Source organism: Myxine glutinosa, chromosome 3 (assembly GCF_964187855.1).
Source record: "Myxine glutinosa chromosome 3, kmMyxGlut1.1, whole genome shotgun sequence".
In the NCBI taxonomy this organism is placed as follows: Eukaryota; Metazoa; Chordata; class Myxini; order Myxiniformes; family Myxinidae; genus Myxine; species Myxine glutinosa.
In genome coordinates, this window is record NC_136263.1 from 219,821,081 (window position 1) to 219,846,775 (window position 25,695).

Sequence of the window (25,695 nt, forward strand, 5' to 3'; positions counted from 1 at the left end):
TGGGGAATTGAAGCAGGAATTGCTGGAGGGAGAAGAAGGTGGGACCACAGGGCTAGAAGGTTTGGCAGGGCACAGCAACAGGTCCGCTCCAGGCTGGAAGCGAGCAAGGCGGCGGCAGGCACACGCATTTCGTTTCACGCGGCAGGGCTGGTTTTTGCTTTGACACGCCTCTGGCTCCCTCGATCATCTGCCCATGGGGGCTTCCCTCGACGGGTTATATAGCCACGCCCTACCAAGCCATAGCCACACCTTACCAAGCCGTGCCCACCGAGTCTTGGTTGGGCGCAAGGGCTTCCTGGCTCCACCTCCTGATGACGATGGGCGGGCCACGCCCTTCTTCCCCGAGTTGACCGCGTGCGTAATGGAGTTTGGGGCGAAGAAAACAGCCCAATGCAACGGTGGCGAATGCTGCCGAAAACAGCCCAATGCAACGGCGACGAACGCCAACTTAAACAGCCCAACTGTTACTGGCACTTTGAAGAGATGATTGGGGAACTGAAAGGGACCTATCTTATTTCATTTGGTGCAATGCAATGTCAACTAGTGGAAAACAGAGCCTTAACTGATACACATAATAAAGAAATAACTATAGAGAGGTTCGATGATTGGCTACGTGCTTGTACATGGACTAGCTAAGGGGACGACCTTTGACCTTCACACAAATGGAGGTATTTACAAGAACTATTTACTAGAGGGTCATATTTACAAAGACAGGATTCTCAAATCCATTACACTGCACCCTCATCCTCCAGGCACGTCCCAGGCCTATAAAACTTTACTTAATGTGACACGCAGGTGTAATTCCCTCTACAATTAATCTGACCCTGAGTGCGACAATTTTAAAACACAAATAAGTATGTCCCGCTGTTGCATTGCACCCTGCCTAACAGATTCACGCCCACAGGATAACCGAATTACGGAATTAATTCGCAAACTAAACATGTACGGTGGGGAGCATTATTTACAAGTGACGCTATTTCGACTATTTACAAAACGCAACCCAGGACCTGTGATTTTTCTTTTAGGGGAAACAAAAAGAGAAAATCCTGTGGGAGGGGAGGAGACAGCATGCATTGCATCGATGCACCAGCACCAATAAAGAGCACCAAAAGCACCAGAAAAACACCAAAGCACCATCCAGTGCTCATTGCACACATTTCATCACAATAAAAAAAACACACTGATGATGGTCTTCCTCATTCTGCTCTGCTGGTCCGTCGTTCTTCCTGATGTTGTCGTGTTCTTTGCTTGCGGCCTATTTGGTGGAAATAAAAAGGCACACAACGCGTCCATTTTTTATTTATGGCCAACAGGGGCTGACTATGGGTGGTTCACCTGTATGGCTTGGTGCCACCTCACCGAGGTCCGCAAGCAAGATCTTCCTCTGGCCAACCTGGCCGGTCCCAGCAGAGGGGCCAGGTCCCAAAACTTGGGGTCCATGAGTGGTGCTTGGCCACAGTACTGTGGTCCATATGGTGGTGCTCGGCCACAACAACGTGGTCCATAAAGTGGTGCATCGATGCAAGCAGCTGGTTGCGGGAATTTCGGGCACACAGACGCGGCCCCCCGCACGCTCCCCTCAGTGCCCACAGAGCACGATCCTCGGTTGGGAGAAGGAAGACAGAGAAGACAGGTGAGTCATGGGTCAGGGTGCAAGGGTACACATCAAACAAGGCAATGCAGAATGAGGGGCGCATGGGAGCGAGCTGAGAAAGGTTCGTCCCTACGTACGCCCCCCACAGGTGACCTACACTGCCCCCCTTGCCCCTCCCCGTATTTACAAAAAAAACCTACACATTATACTACAATTCACAAATCCGTCGCTACCGTCACATCTTCCCCATATCTCCTCTAATCCAAATTCGTTACAATCCCACTAATCCAAAATTTGCCATCACCAATTCCTCATCAATCCCTCTTAAGGAGGAAGAGATGGAACAACCAGCACAATGTCTCACCCACGTCATGATGCGTCTCACAATCCAAAACATTTGCACAGAAAATAAAAACAACAAACCATGGCACGGTGTGGAGTTCTGTCACCCCAGGTGAGTGGATGTAGATGGTGCGAGGAGATTCCTAATCCTAACTACTTCCTAAATGACATTAACACTCTTTACACTACCCGGGGTCTTTCCCTGCAAATCCATTGGCCATCTTACACTCTATGCGGTTTTAAGAACCAATTCCCATTGACCAAACTGTGGTGCTTCATCAATTTGGGGTCTCACTCCCCCGGTTCAACTCCCTGTGCCTTTGCACAATTTCGGGACTGAATCGTGTGGCTCTCCCAGCAGGTCTACTCACCTGCACACCTCCGCCACTGCAGTTGCCTCCGAGCTTACCTGCTCCTTACCCTAACCTATCTACCTGGGGAAGGCCCTCTGGCGCTCTCCCCTCTCGGTGCCCTCTCTGGCACTGGGCTACCCGGGTCCGCCCTCTGGATCCTCGGGCCCCACTGAACAACTCTACTGGATCCCAGAGCCCACCTGCGGCCTCACCTGGCCGACATCCTCACAGTGGCGGAGTGCCCATTCAACTACACACACTAACAGGCCACACGCCCAGCCATTTCCACGTCACTAATACACCCATCCAAACACCATTCTTCCACACGCACCACAGATGCCAATATCCAACCACAATTTACCTATACCCTCTACCTAACTCTTAAACTACCCTCCCCGGGTATTCGTGATGGGGGTCCATCCTCCCCATACACTCCCTTCGCACCAACCACTCCACTCCACAGTTTCCACCATACTCACTCCACACTATCCATTCCATACTCCATATATTCCAGCCCATTTATTCCATACAACCATGCTCACCTGTATTTGCACACCTGTGCCATCACTCCTACACCTGGTGCTTCCTGCACCCTCCTTCCTCCAGGACCATTTGCTCAACACAACACACAATCACCATTACTCAGTCATACACTGCTCCATACACCTGTTCACTTGCACACCTGTGCAATCACACCTGGTGCCTCCTGCACCCTCCTTCCTGCCAGGCTTCTTCATTCAATACAATACAACGCACAATCACAATTATTCACTCATACACTACTCCGTACACTTTCAACACAAATACACGGCACCATTCACGAGCATTGCCTCATTTGCTCAACATCAAGATTCTCACACACACGGCATCATCTGATCTACCTGGTGCCCTTCTGAAACTCGCGCTTCCCAGTCGCCCCTTATACTATTGTGCTCCCTCGTCGTTATAATCCAACTACCCTACTCTCTACGTCCCCACTACAGGTATAATGTCGCTACTTAAATCTCCAGTTACCTATTGTCAATCTTCTCTAGATCCCTATCATTTTATCCTAACCCTCCCGGGCTAGTTTTCACTGCCATAACCCCATAACTAGTGCTCATGTGCCCTGTCAGATGCGAGGGATGGTGGATTTACCATCCTTGCACATCGGGAATCTCCCACTATAAATTTTGCCCATCCAATTTTCAGCCAATCAAATTTGCCAATCATTTGCCAATCAAATTTTGCTCATCAATTTTGCCAATCACAAATTCCCTATCCATACCAAATGTCCTTTAACTTGAGCCTCGGTGCGTCTTTACATGCTCAAAGCTCGGCTTCGCAAAGCCGAGCAATGAATGCGGGTGGTTCGTTTCCTGCAGTTGGATCCGTCCGGCACTCGGTTCAGGGGAGGAGGTTTGCTCGGGCCGAGATTCCAAGGTCCACCTCGGCGCGGAACCTCTCGGTCTCCCGCTCGATGGCCCAACCTCGCCCGGCCGGAACGCCGCAACCACAAGAGGTTGCCGTGCCGACCCTTCCTACCTGCCCTTGAACCGGGCCGCCCGCTCCGCTTAGCGGAGCACGGACGCGACCGTGCAGAGCGAGGCCCGGCGCGGATCGCGCACGGCGGTTCTTTTGAAACCGCCGTGGTTACGATCCCCGCTGGTTCCCGCAGCACCCAAAGCCCGGCACGAACCAAGGGCTCGCTTCGGCTAACCGTCGTTCTAACTGCTAACCCAGTTAACGTCGATGCTTCACCTGCAGGCTCACAGGCATACGCGACCCCTTTCACACTCACCGAGCTCGGCGCTCCAACGCCGCCTGTACACCCCATGTACTTCGTTATTGCACTTGTTCTTGTTCCGCTCAGACTTCGTTACACACCCGACCACCGCACACCTTGGCACACACTCGTCGTTCGCACACCTCATCAACACACCTCTTCGCGCCCACTCCTCGGTCACATCCTCTGTGACAACCACGGGTGTGCACTCTTCTGCACACCCAATCACGTGCTTCACTACCAACTCAAGTGTGCATTCCCACACGCGCTCGACCATTCCAGGTGTGCATCCTTTCTCACCGGACACAACCAACTCGTACTCCGTGCCACTCTTACTACCACACTGTTGTGCGTTCACCCTCACTCTTGACAGCGCACTCTGTTATCATGCACCCGTCCTTTACACACCTTTCTCGTGCATCCTCTTGTGCACACTCTCCCGTTACGTCCTCCATAACACTCACCACAGGTGTGCACTCTTCCGTTACATCCCCTGTAACACTCCCCATCACGCGCTTCAAGGTGCCCTCCCGCACCCGCGCCACGACCAACTCAGGTGTACATTCCCGCACACGCTCAACCATTCCAGGTGTGCATTCTTCCAATCCAGGTGTGCATTCCTTCTTACCTGCTACAACCCACTTGTACTCCGTGTCACTCTCACCACCACACTCTGTCGTGCGTTCACTCTCACTCTCGACAGCACACTCGCTCCTCGGCGCACACTCTTTCCTCACACACACCTCCGTTCCACACCTTTCTCGTGCACCTGTCGCACTCTCTCCCAGTACATACTCCGTACCACTCATGGGGGTGCATTCTTGCACACACCCGATCACTGCCGCACACGCTGGTTCACAAATACCTTCCGCACTCCCCATAGTCGGACCTCCTTGCACACCTCCTCTTTCCATACACTCTGGACCAGTCATACACCTCACCATTGGTCTCTCACGAACACCCGGGTCCAACCCAACACCTAAGCCCCCTGAATCTCCCCTCACACCATATACATTTCCGATTATATCGCCACTCACCTCGGCACCTCGTCTTCGCACCTCCTTCGCCACCTGCAAGCAAACTCTTTATTTAGTCAGTAAGCACATCATCATGATTTGAGCACAGACCTTGCACATAATCCATCACTTCCTCCTTTATCTCCCTCTGAGTTTCCCTCCGTCTCTTCTTAATTTCACTTACCCCCTCTTCCACATCCTCTAATTTTTGCTTTACCTCTTTTATTTCCTGGTGCGCCTCCGGGAAAATTCTTCCTCAATTTCTCGGGCTGTTCGCTCATTATTCTAAGTGGGTTCAAAATTTCTCCGTGAAGCTCCGCCCACTTGTGGACTGCGAAGCGTTCCCCATGAGCCTTGCCGCCAAGGCCGCTTTCCATAGCCTTAAGTCCGACATCACTGGTGCCGCTGTGGCGACGATTGACGAAAATAAATCTTTTGTTTTGGAAAGTGATGCATCGGATCATGCGATAGCTGCAACTCTCTCCCAAAGGGGGCGCCCTGTGGCCTTCTTTTCGCGAACTCTCTCCTCCGCTGAGCGGAGACATTCGTCTGTCGAAAAGGAGGCGTATGCCATCGTCGAGTCGATTCGGCGTTGGCATCCCTATTTGCTCGGACGATGCTTCCAAATTATCACGGACCAACAGAGCGTTGCGTTTATGTATTACACCCAGCATGCTCAACGCATTAAGAATGAGAAAATCACTCGCTTGCGGATCGAACTCGCCGATTTCTGCTACACAATCAAATATCGCCCTGGGAGGGATAACCTGGTTGCCAACGCCTTATCGCGGCCGGCGACGTGTGCGGGCCTCATCTCTTTGGAGGACCTGCGCGCTTTGCACGACACTTTGTGCTATCCCGGGGTGACGCGTTTCGCTCATTTTGTGCGCAGTCGTAACTTGCCCTACTCGGTTGAAGATATTCATCAGATCTGTCGCACTTGTTCTGTATGTGCTGAACTCAAACCGCATTTTTACAACCCTCCTATGGGAACACTGGTCCGAGCAACTAGGCCGTGGGAGAGATTGGCGATGGACTTCAAAGGGCCACTGCCGGCATCGAGTAACTCTCGTTACCTGCTCACTATCGTTGATGAGTTCTCGAGATTCCCTTTTGCTTTCACGTGCATAGATATGACAGCCGCCACGGTTATCCGCTGCAGAACTTGTTTTCTATGTTTGGGAATCCGGCCTACGTGCATACCGATCGAGATGCGGTGTTCCTATCCCAGGAGGTGAGGAACTTCTTACTCCAGCATAATGTCGCTTCTCGCTATACCACTCCGTACCGACCGCAGGCAAATGGACAGGTCGAACGCTTCAATGGTATTATATGGAGAGCCGTTACGCTAAGCCTTAAGTCTGCTCAATTTGCTCAATGGAATACTGCTCTCCCCTCTGGGCTGGTGCTCCTGCCTCACACCTAGCTCGTCTTCACGCTGTTGAAACCAAAGCATTCAGAATCATTGGAATCTCCCGCGATGAAGCTAACTCCAAGGGCCTCTCACTCACTCACCACAGGCAGGTTGGTGGTCTTTCCGTCTTCTACCAACTCCTCTCTGGCCTTGCCCCCCCCAGCTCTCTCTGGGCTCTGTCCCGCAAATATTCCTACAGGTCGCACAAGATCTGCCTGCAACCCTCTTATGGTTAAACTGCCAAAATCAAGACTCTCTGCTCACCTTCACTCCTTCATTCCTCTTTTCTCCCACCTCTGGAACAAACTCCCTCACTCTCTTCAATCCCACTCCACCCTCCAGGTCTTTAAAACAGCTGTTCACCACCATCTCTTATCTTCCCCCATCCAAAACCTTGAACTTTTCTACCCCCGCTAATTTCACCCCAATTCCACTTTTTTGAAATGACAACTTCTGTCCTGGAAGTCCTTGCGTTTTATACTTCTCCCTTCCCCCCCCTTCCCATGCCTCCTCCCCCCAAGCCCTCTCCCTTCCACACATCTCCCTGCTCTCAAATGTTGTGTTTGTGTGCTGCCCCTTTTCTCCCCATCTTGTCTTCCGCACCCTCTTTTTATATATTTTGTTTGTCTGGTTGATTTGTTTGTGAAGTAAATGTTAGCTCTTTCACGAGCCTCGATTCAGTATACAAAAAAAAATAAAAAAATAAAAGGCCCGAGGCCTAGATAAATGGGGTTGGTCGTTATCTGCGGCACTGAACTCGATCAGGACTTTACTGTGTACGGCTACCAACCAAACTCCCCACGAACGGATGTTTCATCACCCGAGGAGTTCGAGTAATATCCGATCTTTACCTGGATGGCTTGCAGAGCCGGGACCGGCTTACCTCAAACGTGCGGTTCGCATGAGTAAGTATGACCCACTAGTGGATAAGATGCAAGTACTCCAAGCTAATCCCGAGCATGCTCGTGTGTTGATGTCTGACGGACGCGAGTCAACTGTCTCCGTACGCCACCTGGCCCCTTGTGGGGAGAGCGACGAACCAATTTACGAGTCTATGGACTCTCCCGTTGCTCCGCCTATGGAGCATCTGCCGGCCATCTCGCCGCCAAATACACCCCAACCTGTAGGCTCTGCGGTGCCACCTTCGTCACCTGACTTAGTTGGCTACTCCGACGCAGGGGACTCCGGACTTGGGGATGTAGTGCCTGGTAGTTTCCGGACCCGTGCTGGAAGGGAAATTCGTCGCCCCGATCGCTACGGATGGACCGACCTACATGGACGGACAATCGTTGCCCCTACTATTGCTGCTGCGTGCTTGATTCCTGCCTTAGCGGAAGTGTAGTTTTAACGGCGGGGAGAATGTAATGAAATTGTATCTAAGTTGAACCCAGGTGTTATGCTTTCTCCAACCACTGAGAGGCGTCAATAAGAACTCGGACGGCCATCGCTCCGAATCATTCCTGTGACATTTAATTGTAGACACGTAGACTCAAATGGTGTGTATATGTAATAATAATAATAATAATACATTTATTTTATATAGCGCTTTTCAAGAAGCCCAAAGGCGCTTTGCCAGAGAACAAAAAACAACTGCAAAAAGACAAAAATCAATGGGTAAATAATCAAAGCAAAAGGAAGGAGAAGGAGAAGATATAGTCAGGGGTTAAATGCTGTGGGTTAAATGTTGAATGCAGTGTTGAACAGGTGGGTCTTGAGTGATGTTTTGAATGTGGTGAGTGAGAAGGAGTCTCTGATGGTGTGAGGTAGTGAGTTCCAGAGGGTGGGAGCAGCGATGGAGAAGGCCCTGTCCCCCCAGGATCTGAATTTGGTCCGGATGGGGGGGAGGAGGGGGGGGGGGGGGTCAGGAGGTTGGTACCAGTTGCGGGTGGGAGTGTGTCTGGAGAGGAAGTCAGTCAGGTAGGATGGGGCCAGGTTATGGAGGGCTTTGTAGGTCAAGAGGAGGATTTTGTACTGGATTCTCTGGGGGATGGGGAGCCAGTGAAGCTTGTAAAGGACGGGGGTGATGTGGTCACGGGTCTGGGAATGGGTGAGTAGACGGGCAGCGGAGTTCTGAATGTATTGGAGTTTATTGGTGATTATTGAGGGTGAACCATAGAGGAGGCTGTTGCAGTAGTCCAGACGGGAGGTGATGAAGGCGTGGATGAGGGTTTCTGCAGCCGTGGAGGAGAGGGATGGACGGAGACGGGGGATGTTTTTCAGGTGAAAGAAGGCCGTCTTTGTGATCTGTTTAGTGTATTTGTCGAAGGAGAGGGTTTGGTCAAAGATGATGCCAAGATTCCGGATGTGAGGGGAGGTGGATACTGGGAAACCGTTGATGTTGAGGGCAAAGTTATGGGTGGATTTGGTGAGCGTTTTTGGGCCAATGATGATTATTTCAGATTTATCATAGTTAAGTTTGAGGAAGTTGATTTGAAGCCAGGATTTTATTTCAGTGATGCAGTTTGTCAGGATAGAGTGGGTGGCGGTGGAGATGGACTTGGTGGAGATGAAAATCTGGATGTCATCGGCGAAGCAGTGGAATTGGAGACCATGACGGCGGTATAAGTGACCAAGGGGGGACAGGTACAGGATGAAGAGGAGGGGGCCAAGAACTGAACCTTGGGGGACACCTTGGGGGAGGGGAGCAGTGGGGGATTTGCAGTTATTGATGGAGATGAACTGGCGTCTGTCAGAGAGGTATGATTTGATCCAAGAGAGGGCAGTGCCGGTAATGTTAAAGGTGGTTTCAGGTCGGGTGAGGAGGATGGTGTGATTGATGGTGTCAAAGGCGGCACTGAGGTCGAGGAGGATGAGAATGTTGAGGTTGCCAGCGTCAGAGGAGAGGAGAAGGTCATTGGTGATTTTGAGGAGAGCAGTTTCAGTACTGTGGTTGGAGCGGAATCCGGATTGGAATGTTTCATACAGGTTATTGGCAGAGAGGTGATGTTTGAGTTGAGTGGCTACAGCGCGTTCCAAAACTTTTGACAGAAAGGGTTGGTTGGAGATGGGTCTGAAGTTATTTAGGGTGTCAGGGTTGAGTCCAGGTTTTTTCAGAATGGGGGTAACAGCAGCAATTTTGAGGGATGGTGGGACGATGCCTGTAGACAGGGAGTAGTTTATTGTTGCAGTGATAAGTGGAGAGAGAGCAGGAAGGGAGGCCTTGACAAAGCTGGAGGGGATGGGGTCAAGAGTGCAGGTGGCAGTTTTCATTCCTATGAGTTCAGAGAGGTCAGTAGGGGAGACTGGGGAGAACTGAGACAGGGGTTGGCAGGATAAGGGGGGGCAGGTGGTTTGAGGGGGAGCGGGTGCGGTGGTGGTTAAGCTGTCGTAGATGTTGTCAATTTTGCTTTGGAAGAATGAAAGGAAGGAGATGCAGTTGTCTACTGTGAATGGGTAAATAATCGTGTGCGGTGGTGGTGTTCAGGGGGCTGAGGAGTTTGTTTATTGTAGAGAAGAGTGCTTTTGGGTTTCCAGAGCCAGAGCGGATAATTTGAGAGTAGTAGGCGGAGCGGGCGCGGGAGAAGGCATCTTTGTAGTGTTGTAGGTGGTCCTTGTAGGCTGATCTCGCCATACTAGATCTAGATCCATGATCAGAGCCATGTAGATGATCTCGGCTTGCTTATGCTGATTGATAATTGCTGAACTTCTCCTTGATTATATAATCCTGATATATTGCTTGATCGTATTTTTACAGGATGTTGCCAGAGATCGAATTGTCATTAAACCTACTATTAGGACAATGTTGTGGATTTGACTTTCATTACATACAGTACCACTCATTATAAGTAAATGCAGTAGCAGTCATGATAAGTTAATACAGTAGCAGACACCCAATACCAGCCATGATAAGCAAATACAGTACCAGTCATTACAAGTAAATACAGTAGCAGACACCCAATACCAGTCATGATAAGTAAATACAGTAGCAGACACCAAATACCAGCCATAATAAGTAAATACAGTACTAGTCATAAGTAAATACAGTACACCAGTCATGATAAGTAAATACCATACAGGAGCAGATATTATACAGTATACACAGTAGCAGACATTTTACAGTAAATCGAGTAGCAGATATTATACAGTAGCATACATTTTACAGCAAATACAGTAGCAGGTATTATACAGTATATACAGACATTATACAGTAAATACAGTAGAAGGTATTATACAGTGCATACAGTCAGACATTATTACAGTAAATACAGTGGAACGTATTATACAGTATATACAGGCAGACATTGTACAGTAAATACAGTAGAATGTATTATACAGTATATAGAGTAGGATACATTCTACAGTATATACAGTAGGAGGCATTATACAGTATATACAGTTGGAGACACGATACAACATATGCAGTAGCACACATTATACAGGAGACATTATACAGTATATACAGGATACATTATATAGTATATAAAGGAGACATTATACAGTATATAGAGTAGGAGACATTATGCACTATATACAGTCGGAGACATAATACAGTAAATACAGCAACAGGTTTTATACAGTATATACAGTAGGAGACATTATACGGTACATAGAGTAGGAGACATTATGTAGTATGTACAGTAGGAGACATAATGCAGTAAATACAGTAACATGTTTTACACAGTATATACAGTTGGATACAGTATACAGTAGGATACATTATACTAAAGCGCGGCGTTACGCGCGCTGCTTGTGAGCAAGGAGGAAGCGGACAACGCGGTAACTTGTAAGTTAGGTAACTTGTAAGTCTTTATTCAAGAGCGAGCTGCTCAGGGCTGCGCGCCGCGTGTATATCGTGAGGCCACGCCTCTCTCCCGGGCGTGGCCCACCCCCACTTGGTGTGCGGGGTGATGTCACCACGTCAGTGCTTTCGTGTCCGCCACACGCGCCCCCCCCCAGAATCCCCGCGCACCTGAAGGGTCAGTTTGCGGGGCAAACGGATGACCCGGCCGAAGCGCCCCCTGGCGACTGGCGGCGTCTGGGATGCAGGGATGCCATCTGGGATGCCTCCGGCTGCCCCTGGGATGGGTGCAGGACCGGGGGGCGGCGGGGCTGGGCGGTGCCGGGGGTCCGCCTGCAGGGGGGCGGCCCCGACGCGGGGGTCGGGCCACTGATGGTGGATGGTCCACGTCGAGGTGGGCCGGCTTGAGGCGGTCCACAGAAACGCGGTCAGGAGTACCGCCGATGTCCAGGGTGAAGTGCTTCACCCCGGTCTCCAGCACGCGGAAAGGCCCGTCGTACGGGGGCCGCAGTGGTGTCCGGTGGGCATCGTGGCGGACGAAGGCGTACTCCGCCGTGCGAAGCTCCGGGGCGACGTGCGTCGGTGGGTGCCTGTGGCGTGCCGTTGGCACTGGGGCGAACCTCTGGGCGGTCTCCTGCAGAGCGGAGCGCCGCTGTGCCGCGGACCATGGTGCCGTGGAGTCGGGGAGGAACTCGCCCGGCACCCGCAGCGGTTGCCCGAAGACCAACTCCGCCGCGGATGCGCGCAGGTCCTCCTTGGGCGCCGTCCGGAGGCCCAGCAGGACCCAGGGGAGCCTGTCGACCCAGCCGCCGTCGCGGAGGGTGGCCCGGAGCGCGGCCTTCAATGAGCGGTGAAATCGCTCACACAGGCCGTTAGCCTGGGGGTGGTAGGCCGTGGTTCGGTGCAGCCGGACCCCGAGCCCCTGCGCGACCGCCCCCCAGAGCTCCGAGGTGAACTGGGGGCCGCGGTCGGACGAGATGTCTGAGGGGGCGCCGAACCGGGCGACCCAGGTGGCGATGAAAGCCTGCGCAACGTCCGCCGCCGCCGTCGACGCCAAGGGCACGGCCTCCGGCCACCGGGTGGTGCGGTCCACCATGATGAGGACGTGGGTGAAACCCCGCGAGGGGGGCAGAGGTCCCACCAGGTCCACGTGGACGTGGTCAAACCGGCGTTCCGGCACCGTAAACGGGGCCAACGGGGCCTGGGTGTGCCGGTGCACCTTGGCGCGCTGGCACGCGAGGCACGTCCTGGCCCAGCCGCGGACGGCCTTCCGGAGGCCATGCCAGACGAATTTGTCGGCAATCAACCTTTGGGAGGCCCTCGCGCCTGGGTGGGACAGGCCGTGGATGGCGTCAAACACCTGGCGCTGCCAGCCCGCGGGCACGATGGGGCGAGGCCGCCCGAGGGAGACGTCGCACAAGAGGGCCGCGCCCGCACCGTCGAACGGCACCTCGGTGACGCGGAGGCCCGTGACGGTGGTCCGCAAGGCCTGGACGTCGGGGTCAGCGGCCTGGTCCGCTGCCATCCGGGCATAGTCGATGCCGAGGTGGACTGCGTGGACGACGGCCCGGGAAAGGCAATTCGCCAACGGGTTGTCCTTCCCCGCGACGTGCCGGATGTCCGTCGTGTACTCGGACACGGCTGAGAGGTGACGCTGCTGCCGGGCCGACCACGGCTCGGTGACCTTGCCCATCGCGAAGATCAGCGGCTTGTGGTCGACGAAGGCCGTGAACGCACGGCCCTCGAGCAGATGGCGGAAGTGCCTGACCGCCAAGTGAAGCCCGAGCAACTCGCGGTCGAAGGTACTGTAACTGCGTTCGGGCGGGCGAAGCTGCCGGCTAAAGAACGCCAGCGGTTGCCAAGCTCCACGCACCCATTGCTCCTGCACCGCGTAGTCCGAGGCATCGGTGGTGAGGGCGATCGGTGCATCGGGCGCCGGGTGCGCGAGCATGGTGGCGTTAGCTAAGGCGAGCTTCGCGCCCGTGAACGCCGCGTCCATCTGCTCAGTCCAGGTAACGTCGCCTTTGCCCGGCTTACCTCGGAGAGCTTCGTGCAGGGGGCGCAGGAGCTGGGCGATACGGGGCAGGAACCGATGGTAAAAGTTCACCATGCCCAGAAACTCCTGCAGCCCCCTGATCGTGCGGGGGCGCGGAAACCCCTTCACCGCCTCCACCTTGGCCGGCAGGGGGACGGCTCCGTGCCTGGTGACGCGGTGCCCCAGAAAATCGATTACGCCGACGCCGATCCGGCACTTTGCGGGGTTCACAATCAGGCCATGCTGGCCCAGGCGTTCGAAGAGCGTGCGGAGGTGGTGTAGGTGCTCTTCGCGGGACGCGCTGGCGACGAGGATATCGTCCAGGTAGATGTATACAAAATCCCAGTCGCGCAAGGACGCTGTCCATCAGCCGCTGGAATGCCTGAGCCGCATTCTTCAGACCGAAGGGCATCCGCAGGAATTCGAAGATTCCGAACGGCGTGATGACCACCGTCTTCGGTACGTCCTCCGGCCTGACGGGGACCTGATGGTAGCCGCGTATGAGGTCCACCTTCGAGAAGAAGGACATGCCCGCCAAACGGGCGGAAAAGTCCTGAATGTGGGGGACGGGGTAGCGGTCGGGGGTGGTGGCGTCATTGAGACGGCGATAGTCCCCGCACGGTCGCCATCCCCCGCCGGGCTTCGGCACGATGTGCAGCGGCGACGCCCAAGCACTCTCCGAGCGCCGAACGATGCCGAGTCGCTCCAGGGTAGCGAACTCCGCTTTTGCTACCGCCAGCTTCGTCGGCTCGAGGCGGTGTGCCCGGGCGTAGACCGGTGGCCCGACGGTGGGGATGTGATGGGCCACCCCGTGCTTGACGGCCCCCGCCGAGAAGGTGGGCCGCGTGAGGGCCGGGAAGCCGGCGAGGAGGCGGGTGAATTTGTCCGCTGCCGGAAGCGTACAGATCAACGTGGCCGGAACCGAACAGTTTGGCAAGCCGCTTGGCAAGCCGCTCGGTGAGCTGCTCGACGAGCTGGGCAGCGCACAAGCGAGCGAGCTGAACGTCTCGGCCTGGACAAGATGTCTGTGCTTTACGTCGACCAGGAGCCCATTGGTGCACAGGAAGTCCGCGCCAAGCAATGCCATGGGCACGTCGGCGGTGACGAACGACCATCGGAAAACCTGCCCTCCGAACCGCAGAGAGAGGCAGCGTTTTCCGTACGTAGGGATGGGCGTCCCGTTCGCGGCAAGCTGCGCGGGGCCCCCGCCCGCGGCGTGCTTGTCCGACGTACCGGCAGGAACGACACTCACCTGCGCTCCCGTGTCGCACAGGTAACGGCGCCCGGATAAGGTGTCCGTTATGAACAGCAGGCTGCTCGAACGGCCGGCGCTCATTGCCACTATTGAGCGCCGGCCCGGGCGTTTCCCGACCTGTTGAAGGAGCATGGCGGATGACACTGTCGAGCCTCGTGGCCGAACTTGGCGTGGAACCAGCACCAGGTGGTGGAGCTGGAGGAGTGCGGCTGGCTCCGCCAGGCGGGTGGAGCCGGCGGTTTTCCCCGCGGTGGCGGTTTTCGCCGCGGCGGTGGGCGGGGCGTGGCGGCGGCCACGAGGTGCGTATCAGCATGCTGTGTATGCTGTGGAAGCTGATGCTGTGGATCAGCATCAACCTCGGGATCCACGAGGTGGGCCGCACCGACACTCGCCCGCGTGTCCGAAGCCTCGAAGTACCTGTCCGCCTCGGTGGCCAATGCTCGGGGTTCCGTTAGCACGGTCCCGGCCAACGCGAGGCGTACCTGTGCTGGAAGTTGGCGACGGAAAAGCGCCCGGAATAGAGAACCGGGGGCTTCGTCGCCCAACAGTGACAGCATATGGTCCATTCTGACCGACGGGCGCGTGTCGCCGAGCTCGGGGAGATCCAGGAGGCGGTCGGCCCGTGCGTCCTCCGTGAGGCCGAACGTGGCTAGGAGCAGCCGCTTGAGTGCCTCGTACTTGTGGCCGTCCGGTGGGTGGCGAAGGACGGACACAACTTGAGCGGCCGTGCCGGGCCCGAGGGAGGCGACGACGTGGCAGTAGCGCATGTCGTCGTCGGTGAGGCGCCGAAGCTGAAACTGTGCTTCGGCTTGGACGAACAAAACTTCGGCCTGGGCCTCCCAAAATTCGGGAAGTTTAACTGACATCGCGTTGTTGGCCATGGCAATGGCGTCGTGTTTGGAAGGATCGCTATGGCAGATCCAACGTCGAGGTCACCAGTAAAGCACGGCGTTACGCGCGGTGCTTGTGAGCAAGGAGGAAGCGGACAACGCGGTAACTTTTAAGAGTCTTTATTCAAGAGCTCACTGTAACACTGAGCTGCTCAGGGCTGCGCGCCCCGTGTATATCGTGAGGCCACGCCTCTCTCTCCCGGGCGTGGCCCACCCCCACTTGGTGTGCGGGGTGATGTCACCACGTCAGTGCTTTCGTGTCCGCCACAATACAGTATATACAGGAGACATCATACGGTACATAGAGTAAGAGACATTATGCAGTATGTACAGTAGGAGACATAATGCAGTAAATACAGTAACAGGTTTTATACAGTATATACAGTAGGATACAGTATACAGTAGGATACATTATACAGTATATACAGGATACATTATACAGTACATAGAGTAGGAGACATTATGCAGTATGTACAGTCGGATACATTGTACAGTGTGTACAGTAGGATACAGTAAATACAGCAACAGTTTTTATACAGTATATACAGTCGGAGACATTATATAGTATGTACCGTAGGAAACATTATACAGTATATACAGTAACAGGTATATTATACACTATATACAGTCCTCCAGTGGGAGACATTATACAGTAAGTAACCGCCCATTTCTAACGGCCACAAATCGCTGAGAGATCGAAACATCACCGCCAACAAACATTTTATTTTAGAAAATAAGCAAATAATACTAAACAATTAAGAAAACCCAACAATTTCGAGATAAAGTATAATAATAATGTGGTGAACGTTTAAACATTTCCATCCATCTGTTTTGAAGGTATTCCTGTGGATAGCAGACCTTACAGTCGCTCACCGAGAGGATCGATCTCCTATCCAGACGCTCGTCACCGCGATCGTTCGAATTCATCCTTCGCTCGTCTATCGATTGGTTGTCCTTGATTCGCCTGCTGAGCGACTCAGGAGTGGGAAAGCGAGTGGGACGGAAATAGAAATAAAGTCAGAGGGACACAGAGAAAGAAGGGGACACGTTTGTTTCAGATCGAGCAGATAAAAACAACATATGGATGCGGATTTGCGTTTTGAAAGGCGTCCGGTCGCTGTCTGGGACGGGGGAACTGAGTGACAGCTTGTCCGTCATTGTCTGTCCGCCTCGGCTCGATCACCTGCGTTATTGTGGTAACTACCGTACACTGTACAGTACAGTGTTACCGTACATTATTCCCACATTGTCGATCATTTTCCTCACACTGGAGCTCTGTCCGACCCACCTCATGTACACCACGTAACACGTCGTTCATCTCTCCTCTCGTCAGCACACGTCGCTTCTACCTGTCCGACTCTCAGTCTCCGTCCATCTACTCGTCGCTCCTCTTCTTCACGCTGCACCGTTTGTCTTTGTGCCTGCCATGGACGGGAAGATGGACGCCGAGGCGCTTGCCTGTCTCGCCTCTTGTCTGCAACACGGGTGGCTCCGACTGTACGGTAAGTGAGCATCGGCTCTTTGTCGATGTACCTCGCTGTCTGCACTGGTCTCTCCCGACCTGTACCTCTCTGTCTGCACAGGTATCTCCATACCTGTACCTCGCTCTCTGCACGGGCCGGTCTCTCCCTCCCTACCTGTACCTCGCTCTCTGCACGAGCCGATCACTCCCTACCTGTATCTCGCTCTCTGCACGGGCCGGTCTCTCCCTCCCTACCTGTACCTCGCTCTCTGCACGAGCCGGTCTCTCCCTACCTGTATCTCGCTGTCTGCACGGGCCGGTCTCTTCCTACCTGTACCTCGCTGTCTGCACGAGCCGATCACTCCCTACCTATACCTCGCTGTCTGCACGGGCTGGTCTCTCCCTACCTGTACCTCGCTGTCTGTACCGGCCAGTCTCTCCCTACCTATACGTCGCTGTCTGCACCGGCCGGTCTCTCCCTACCTGTATCTCGCTGTCTGCACGGGCCGGTCTCTTCCTACCTGTACCTCGCTGTCTGCACGGGCTGGTCTCTCCCTACCTGTACCTCGCTGTCTGCACCGGCCAGTCTCTCACTACCTATACCTCGCTGTCTGCACCGGCCGGTCTTTCCCTACCTGTATCTCGCTGTCTGCACGGGCCGGTCTCTCCCCACCTATACCTCGCTGACGCTGTCTGCACGGGCCGGTCTCTCCCTACCTATATCTCGCTGTCTGCACGGGTTGGTCTCTCCGTACCGATACCTCGCTGTCTGCACCAGGCAGTCTCTCCCTACCTGTATCTCGCTGTCTGCACGGTCCGGTCTCTCCCTACCTATACCTCACTGTCTGCACGGGCCGGTCTCTCCCTATCTATATCTCGCTGTCTGCACGGGCCGGTCTCTCCCTACCTGTACCTCGCTGTCTACACCGGCTGGTCTCTCCCTACCTGTACTTCGCTGTCTGCACCAGCCTGTCTCTCCCTACCTGTACCTCGCTGTCTGCACCGGCCGGTCTCTCCCTACCTGTACCTTGCTGTCTGCACCGGCCGGTCTCTCCCTACCTGTACCTTGCTGTCTGCACTGGCCGGTCTCTCCCTACCTGTACCTCGCTGTCTGCACTGGCCGGTTTCTTCCTACCTGTGCCTCGGTGTCTGCACCGGCCGGTTTCTTCCTACCTGTACTTCGCTGTCTGCACCGGCCGGTCTCTCCCTACCTGTACCTTGCCGTTTGCACCGGTCTCTACCTGCACCTCACTTTATTTGGGTGTCTGCCTGTCCATTGGCATACCATCTTGTCTCCATATGCTCTGTCTGTTCGACGTTGTCTTCCCATGTCTGTTAGTTCGTTGTTCGACGTTGTCTTCCCATGTCTGTTAGTTCGTTGTTCGACGTTGTCTTCCCATGTCTGTTAGTTCGTTGTTCGACGTTGTCATCTTTTTAACAATTCCCATTTTTACGGAGTAGCCCGTAGGATAATTCTGGCTAGAACAGTGTTTGTATGTCTGTATGTCCCCACAAGCATCCACCAATCAGAGCTGAGGATCTGGTCAATTATGATTTTGAAATGTGATCGACACGGATCTTGCTCCTGAATCCGGAAGTGAACAGATGACGACAGTTCGCTGATTTGATATCTCATTACAATCGTGATTTAGCATGATATTTTGATTTATTAATGTTATATTATTTGTGATTGTAATTGATAAATGACGCTGTTTGGAATGAAAATATAGAGATATTGAGTTTAAAGCAGAATGAGGAAATGATGTGAGGGTTTCCATCTGTGACATTCGCGGATTCCAAATATGCAGATTCCCCATATACAGATTCCCCATATGCAGATTCCCCATATGCAGATTCCCCATATGCAGATTCCCCATATACAGATTCCCCATATACAGATTCCCCATATGCAGATTCCCCATATACAGATTCCCCATATGCAGATTCCCCATATGCAGATTCCCCATATGCAGATTCCCCATATGCAGATTCCCCATAATGCAGATTCCCCATATGCAGATTCCCCAAATGCAGATTCCCCATATGCAGATTCCCCATATGCAGATTCCCCATATGCAGATTCCCCATATGCAGATTCCCCATATGCAGATTCCCCATATGCAGATTCCCCATATGCAGATTCCCCATATGCAGATTCCTCATATGCAGATTTCCCATATGCAGATTCCCCATATGCAGATTCCCCATATGCAGATTTCCCATATGCAGATTCCCCATATGGAGACTCCCCTTATGCAGATTCCCCATATGCAGATTCCCCATATGCAGATTCCCCATATGCAGATTCCCCATATGCAGATTCCCCATATGCAGATTCCCCATATGCAGATTCCCCATATGCAGATTCCCCATATGCAGATTCCCCATATGCAGATTCCCCATATGCAGATTCCCCATATGCAGATTCCCCATATGCAGATTCCCCATATGCAGATTCCCCATATGCAGATTCCCCATATGCAGATTCCCCATATGCAGATTCCCCATATGCAGATTCCCCATATGCAGATTCCCCATATGCAGATTCCCCATATGCAGATTCCCCATATGCAGATTCCCCATACGCAGATTCCCCATACGCAGATTCCCCATATGCAGATTCCCCATACGCAGATTCCCCATACGCAGATTCTCCATATGCAGATTCCCCATATGCAGATTCCCCATATGCAGATTCCCCATATGCAGATTCCCCATATGCAGATTCCCCATATACAGATTCCCCATATACAGATTCCCCATATGCAGATTCCCCATATGCAGATTCCCCATATGCAGATTCCCCATATGCAGATTCCCCATATGCAGATTCCCCATATGCAGATTTCCCATATGCAGATTCCCCATATGCAGATTCCCCATAATGCAGATTCCCCATATGCAGATTCCCCATATGCAGATTCCCCATATGCAGATTCCCCATATGCAGATTCCCCATATGCAGATTCCCCATATGCAGATTCCCCATATGCAGATTCCCCATATGCAGATTCCCCATATGCAGATTCCCCATATGCAGATTCCCCATATGCAGATTCCCCATATGCAGATTCCCCATATGCAGATTCCCCATATGCAGATTCCCCATATGCAGATTCCCCATATGCAGATTCCCCATATACAGATTCCCCATATGCAAATTTCCCATATGCAGATTCCCCATATGCAGACTCGCCTTATGCAGATTCCCCATATACAGATTCCCCATATGCAGACTCCCCTTATGCAGATTCCCCATATACAGATTCCCCATATGCAGATTTCCCATATGCAGATTCCCCATATGCAGATTCCCCATATGCAGATTTCCCATATACAGATTCCCCATATGCAGATTCCTCATATGCAGATTCCCCATATGCAGATTTCCCATATGCAGATTCCCCATATGCAGATTTCCCATATACAGATTCCCCATATGCAGATTCCTCATATGCAGATTCCCCATATGCAGATTTCCCATATACAGATTCCCCATATGCAGATTCCCCATATGCAGATTTCCCAGATGCAGATTCCCCATATGCAGACTCACCTGATGCAGATTCCCCATATACAGACTCCCCATATGCAGACTCCCCTTATGCAGATTCCCCATATGCAGATTCCCCATATGCAGATTCCCCATATGCAGATTCCCCATATGCAGATTCCCCATATGCAGATTCCCCATATGCAGATTCCCCATATGCAGATTCCCCATATGCAGATTCCCCATATGCAGATTCCCCATATGCAGATTCCCCATATGCAGATTCCCCATATGCAGATTCCCCATATGCAGATTCCCCATATGCAGATTCCCCATATGCAGATTCCCCATATGCAGATTCCCCATATGCAGATTCCCCATATGCAGATTCCCCATATGCAGATTCCCCATATGCAGATTCCCCATATGCAGATTCCCCATATGCAGATTTCCCATATACAGATTCCCCATATGCAGATTTCCCATATGCAGATTCCCCATATGCAGACTCGCCTTATGCAGATTCCCCATATGCAGATTCCCCATATGCAGACTCCCCTTATGCAGATTCCCCATATACAGATTCCCCATATGCAGATTCCCCATATGCAGATTCCCCATATGCAGATTCCCCATATGCAGATTTCCCATATGCAGATTCCCCATATGCAGACTCCCCTTATGCAGACTCCCCTTATGCAGACTCCCCTTATGCAGATTCCCCATATGCAGATTCCCCATATGCAGATTCCCCATATGCAGATTCCCCATATGCAGATTCCCCATATGCAGATTCCCCATATGCAGATTTCCCATATGCAGATTCCCCATATGCAGATTCCCCATATACAGATTCCCCATATGCAGATTCCCCATATGCAGATTCCCCATACGCAGATTCCCCATACGCAGATTCTCCATACGCAGATTCTCCATACGCAGATTCCCCATACGCAGATTCCCCATACGCAGATTCCCCATACGCAGATTCCCCATACGCAGATTCCCCATACGCAGATTCCCCATACGCAGATTCCCCATACGCAGATTCCCCATACGCAGATTCCCCATACGCAGATTCCCCATACGCAGATTCCCCATACGCAGATTCCCCATACGCAGATTCCCCATATGCAGATTCCCCATATACAGATTCCCCATATGCAGATTTCCCATATGCAGATTCCCCATATGCAGATTCCCCATATGCAGACTCGCCTTATGCAGATTCCCCATATACAGATTCCCCATATGCAGACTCCCCTTATGCAGATTCCCCATATACAGATTCCCCATATGCAGATTCCCCATATGCAGATTCCCCATATGCAGATTCATCATTCGCAGTTTCGCCATTGACTGGATATAGCAACATTCAGCCGAGTATGTTTTTTTTTGTTGTCCAGGTCCTTCACGAACCTGCTGTCCATGCCTGACGTTCGACTGAAGGTGGCACATGAATGTGGAATTTATTAGTTCATCGTTTACCATTCTCGTTTTTTTTACCCATGTCATTCACGAACTGGTTGTCCATGCCTGAAGTCAAAAAAATTAATACTTGCATTATTTACTAACTGGTGACTGGTATCCGCACCCAGGTCATCCTATTCTCTTCAACTAAAGTATCAACCAAGCCAGGCTACACCGTTGTTAGACCTTCGGTCTTGTTTTTATTATCGTTTGTTTCTTGTTTTGCTGTTTGTCTATCAATATGGAAAATGTTCTGTAGTTTGACATCCCCTTTGGCTGACCTCGCAATCTGTCTAACAAACTCGACCATGGGGGTATTGTTTCTTTACATCGAATACCCCCTTCCCTTTACCCCGACCTGACATGACCAAGTCGGGAGTAAGGGAGGCTTGATGGCAACAGCTCATGTTCTGCTGCAGTCCCTTTCTACCTCTCTACCTCTCTACCATTCTTGTAAGGAAAATTTTCTGGGATAATGTTATTCCAGGTCTGAGTGTATTGTAAAATCTGAGATGGAAATGGTTTACTTTGGAAGGTTTGTGCCATGCTGGATATCTTGTATAATAGTGTTGCTATTATTTGTGAAGGGGTGAGGGTGTGAGCATGTGTTTGTGTGAAACATGTTAATATCAGGTCAAAGAGGAAATGATGCATAACACTGAATTGGATATTGAACAAACAAGGGATACGCTTTTACAGAGTAGAGGTTAGCCAAGCAGGCTGTTGTGTTGGCCAGGGGGAAAGATGAGATGTTGACATGAAATTTGAGGAATGTTTGAACCAACTTGCCTTCCCCACTATCTAGGTTTCAGTGTATCTCCTGAATTGGATAGCCTCGGTTTTTCTTGTATCTCCTGATTTGGATAGCCGGGGTTTCCGTGGATCTCCTGATATGGATAGTCTGGGTTGCCGTGGATCTCTTGATATGGATAGCCTGGGTTGCCGTGGATCTTCTGATATGGATAGCATGGGTTGTCCTGGATCTCATGATATGGATAGCCTGGGTTGTCATGGATCTCCTGATATGGATAGTCTGGGTTGCCGTGGATCTCCTGATATGGATAGCCTGGGTTGCTGTGGATCTTCTGATATGGATAGCATGGGTTGTCGTGGATCTCCTGATATGGATAGCCTGGGTTGTTGTGGATCTCATGATATGGAGAGCATGGGATGTCATGGATCTCCTGATATGGATAGCCTGGGTTGTTGTGGATCTCCTGATATGGATAGCATGGGTTGTCGTGGATCTCCTGATATGGATAGCATGGGTTGTTGTGGATCTCCTGATATGGATAGCATGGGTTGTTGTGGATCTCCTGATATGGATAGCATGGGTTGTCGTGGATCTCCTGATATGGATAGCCTGGGTTGTTGTGGATCTCCTCATATGGATAGCATGGGTTGTTGTGGATCTCCTGATATGGATAGCATGGGTTGTCGTGGATCTCCTGATATGGAGAGCATGGGTTGTTGTGGATCTCCTGATATGGATAGCATGGGTTGTCGTGGATCTCCTGATATGGATAGCCTGGGTTGTTGTGGATCTCCTGATATGGATAGCATGGGTTGTTGTGGATCTCCTGATATGGATAGCATGGGTTGTCGTGGATCTCCTGATATGGATAGCCTGGGTTGTGGATCTCCTGATATGGATAGCATGGGTTGTCGTGGATCTCCTGATTTGGAAAGCCTGGGTTGTCGTGGATCTCCTGATTTGGAAAGCCTGGGTTGTCGTGGATCTCCTGATATGGATTGCATGGGTTGTCGTGGATCTCCTGATATGGATAGCATGGGTTGTCGTGGATCTCCTGATATGGATAGCCTGGGTTGTTGTGGATCTCCTGATATGGATAGCATGGGTTGTCGTGGATCTCCTGATATGGATAGCATGGGTTGTTGTGGATCTCCTGATTTGGAAAGCCTGGGTTGTTGTGGATCTCCTGATATGGATAGCATGGGTTGTCGTGGATCTCCTGATTTGGAAAGCCTGGGTTGTCGTGGATCTCCTGATTTGGAAAGCCTGGGTTGTCGTGGATCTCCTGATTTGGATTGCATGGGTTGCCGTGGATCTCCTGATATGGATAGCATGGGTTGTTGTGGATCTCCTGATTTGGAAAGCCTGGGTTGTCGTGGATCTCCTGATATGGATAGCATGGGTTGTCGTGGATCTCCTGATTTGGAAAGCCTGGGTTGTCGTGGATCTCCTGATTTGGAAAGCCTGGGTTGTCGTGGATCTCCTGATATGGATTGCATGGGTTGCCGTGGATCTCCTGATATGGATAGCATGGGTTGTCGTGGATCTCCTGATATGTATAGCATGGGTTGTCGTGGATCTCCTGATATGGATTGCATGGGTTGCCGTGGATCTCCTGATATGGATAGCATGGGTTGTCGTGGATCTCCTGATTTGGAAAGTTTGAGTTGTCGTGGATCTCCTGATTTGGAAAGCCTCTTTGTTTTCTCTCCTCTGTCACTAAGGAAATCAATATTTCCTCTGTTTTGTAAGGATGGATGGTTGCGTTCACGTCGGTGCATGTCTGGTTCGGGCAAGTTGCCCGTGAAGGCCCTCACATGTGACTTAGCTTGGCACCGTGCACCGTCGCATGTTCCAGATAGCACACAGGTATGCACCCTCACACCATGTGCTTTGGTTCAACACTTCCCGATTGACACTCGTTGCTGAGGTGATGAAGCAAACTGTCAATGTAAGACCTTTCCTACAATGCTAATGTTAACTGTTGATGCGTTTCGTTGTTTGTGGATCATTAATTTTCAGTGACAGTGAGTGCTTTAAGAGCTGTGACTTGCTGGGTCATTTAGTACTTCATGTGGAAGTTGCTTTTGTCCGTTCACTGAATGATGAACGTGGATGAACCCCGCGATGGACAGGCATGTTTACAGACGAACAAACAAAGAAGGCAGACAGACAGTTGGTAAAACTTCCGGCGAATTACAAAATGCATTGGTTGAGCTGTTCCAGTGTCTCTGTTGGATGCATTCCTGCAGGATGAGCCATTTGGAGTGCGTGACACACACTAGAGCATGGTTTGGGACATTCCATGCTCAACACTCACCCTAACAAAGACTATTTCACACTTGTACTTCTTTGTATATTTTATTTTAAATACAGTATGTAGTGTTTCGTTGTGATGTCATGTTGAAGGTCTTTGACGTAGTTGTGATACTTGTCATTCAGAGTTGGCGAGGCTACTCTCTTCCTTTGGTTTCCTACCCCTTGGCCTTTTAAGGATTCGTTACCTTTTTGGTATTGACAAAATTTCCTTGCCATATTGAGAGAGGGAGGTCTTCGTCCTGCGGAGGACGGAGTAGGCTGGTGAAGTCGTGTTAAATATTTGGTGGGCATTGAAAACCTCACCTTACCTTCAAAAAGAATATGCCGTTGCGTACCTTCACCCATATTACTGATTCCTTCCCTAACTTGGAGAGGATATGGGCACCGACCGACCGTCCAGTCGATTTCCCATAGAATCACCAGCGTGGTGCTTCGGCAATCCCTGACGGTCGGGGGACACTTTGGATCAGGGTCTTCACCAGGTGGTGCTGAAAACAACGTTTGTTAGTGGTGCTCTCGATGCTCGATGCTTGGTACTAAGTTTCCACATTTGTTGTGGAATAGCAACTTGATGCAATTGTCTGTGGTTGGGATGGTAGGAACGGATGCAAGTTTAATAGCAAAAGTGCTCCATTAAGCTTGTTCATTTCAAATGAACATACACTAGCGTCACTCGGCGCTCCGCGCGCCTCACCACGCGTCGTTTCAGAGGGGGAGGCATCTTTGACCATTTCGGTGTCTTTTGGGTCTTCATGGTGTTTTGGGTCTTCAGGGCCATTTGGGGCTTCAGGGTGT

General features: G+C 51.7%; 1 protein-coding gene across 2 annotated transcripts in view; it reads left to right on the plus strand.

Moving 5' to 3' along the window:
* The window catches only part of LOC137422858 (ras GTPase-activating protein nGAP), a 205,479-nt gene that overhangs the window by 14,048 nt on the left and 165,736 nt on the right, over positions 1-25,695 (plus strand). The window contains exons 1-2 of one of the 2 annotated variants that reach the window (XM_078775060.1): positions 16,381-16,598; positions 16,736-16,904. The exons of the other annotated variant lie outside the window; for it this stretch is intronic. Of the exons in view, the coding sequence (XP_078631186.1) occupies positions 16,829-16,904 (76 nt within the window). The 5' untranslated portion in view covers positions 16,381-16,598; positions 16,736-16,828. Of the gene's footprint in view, positions 1-16,380; positions 16,599-16,735; positions 16,905-25,695 lie in introns of those variants that run through there. 2 annotated transcript variants of the gene reach the window in all.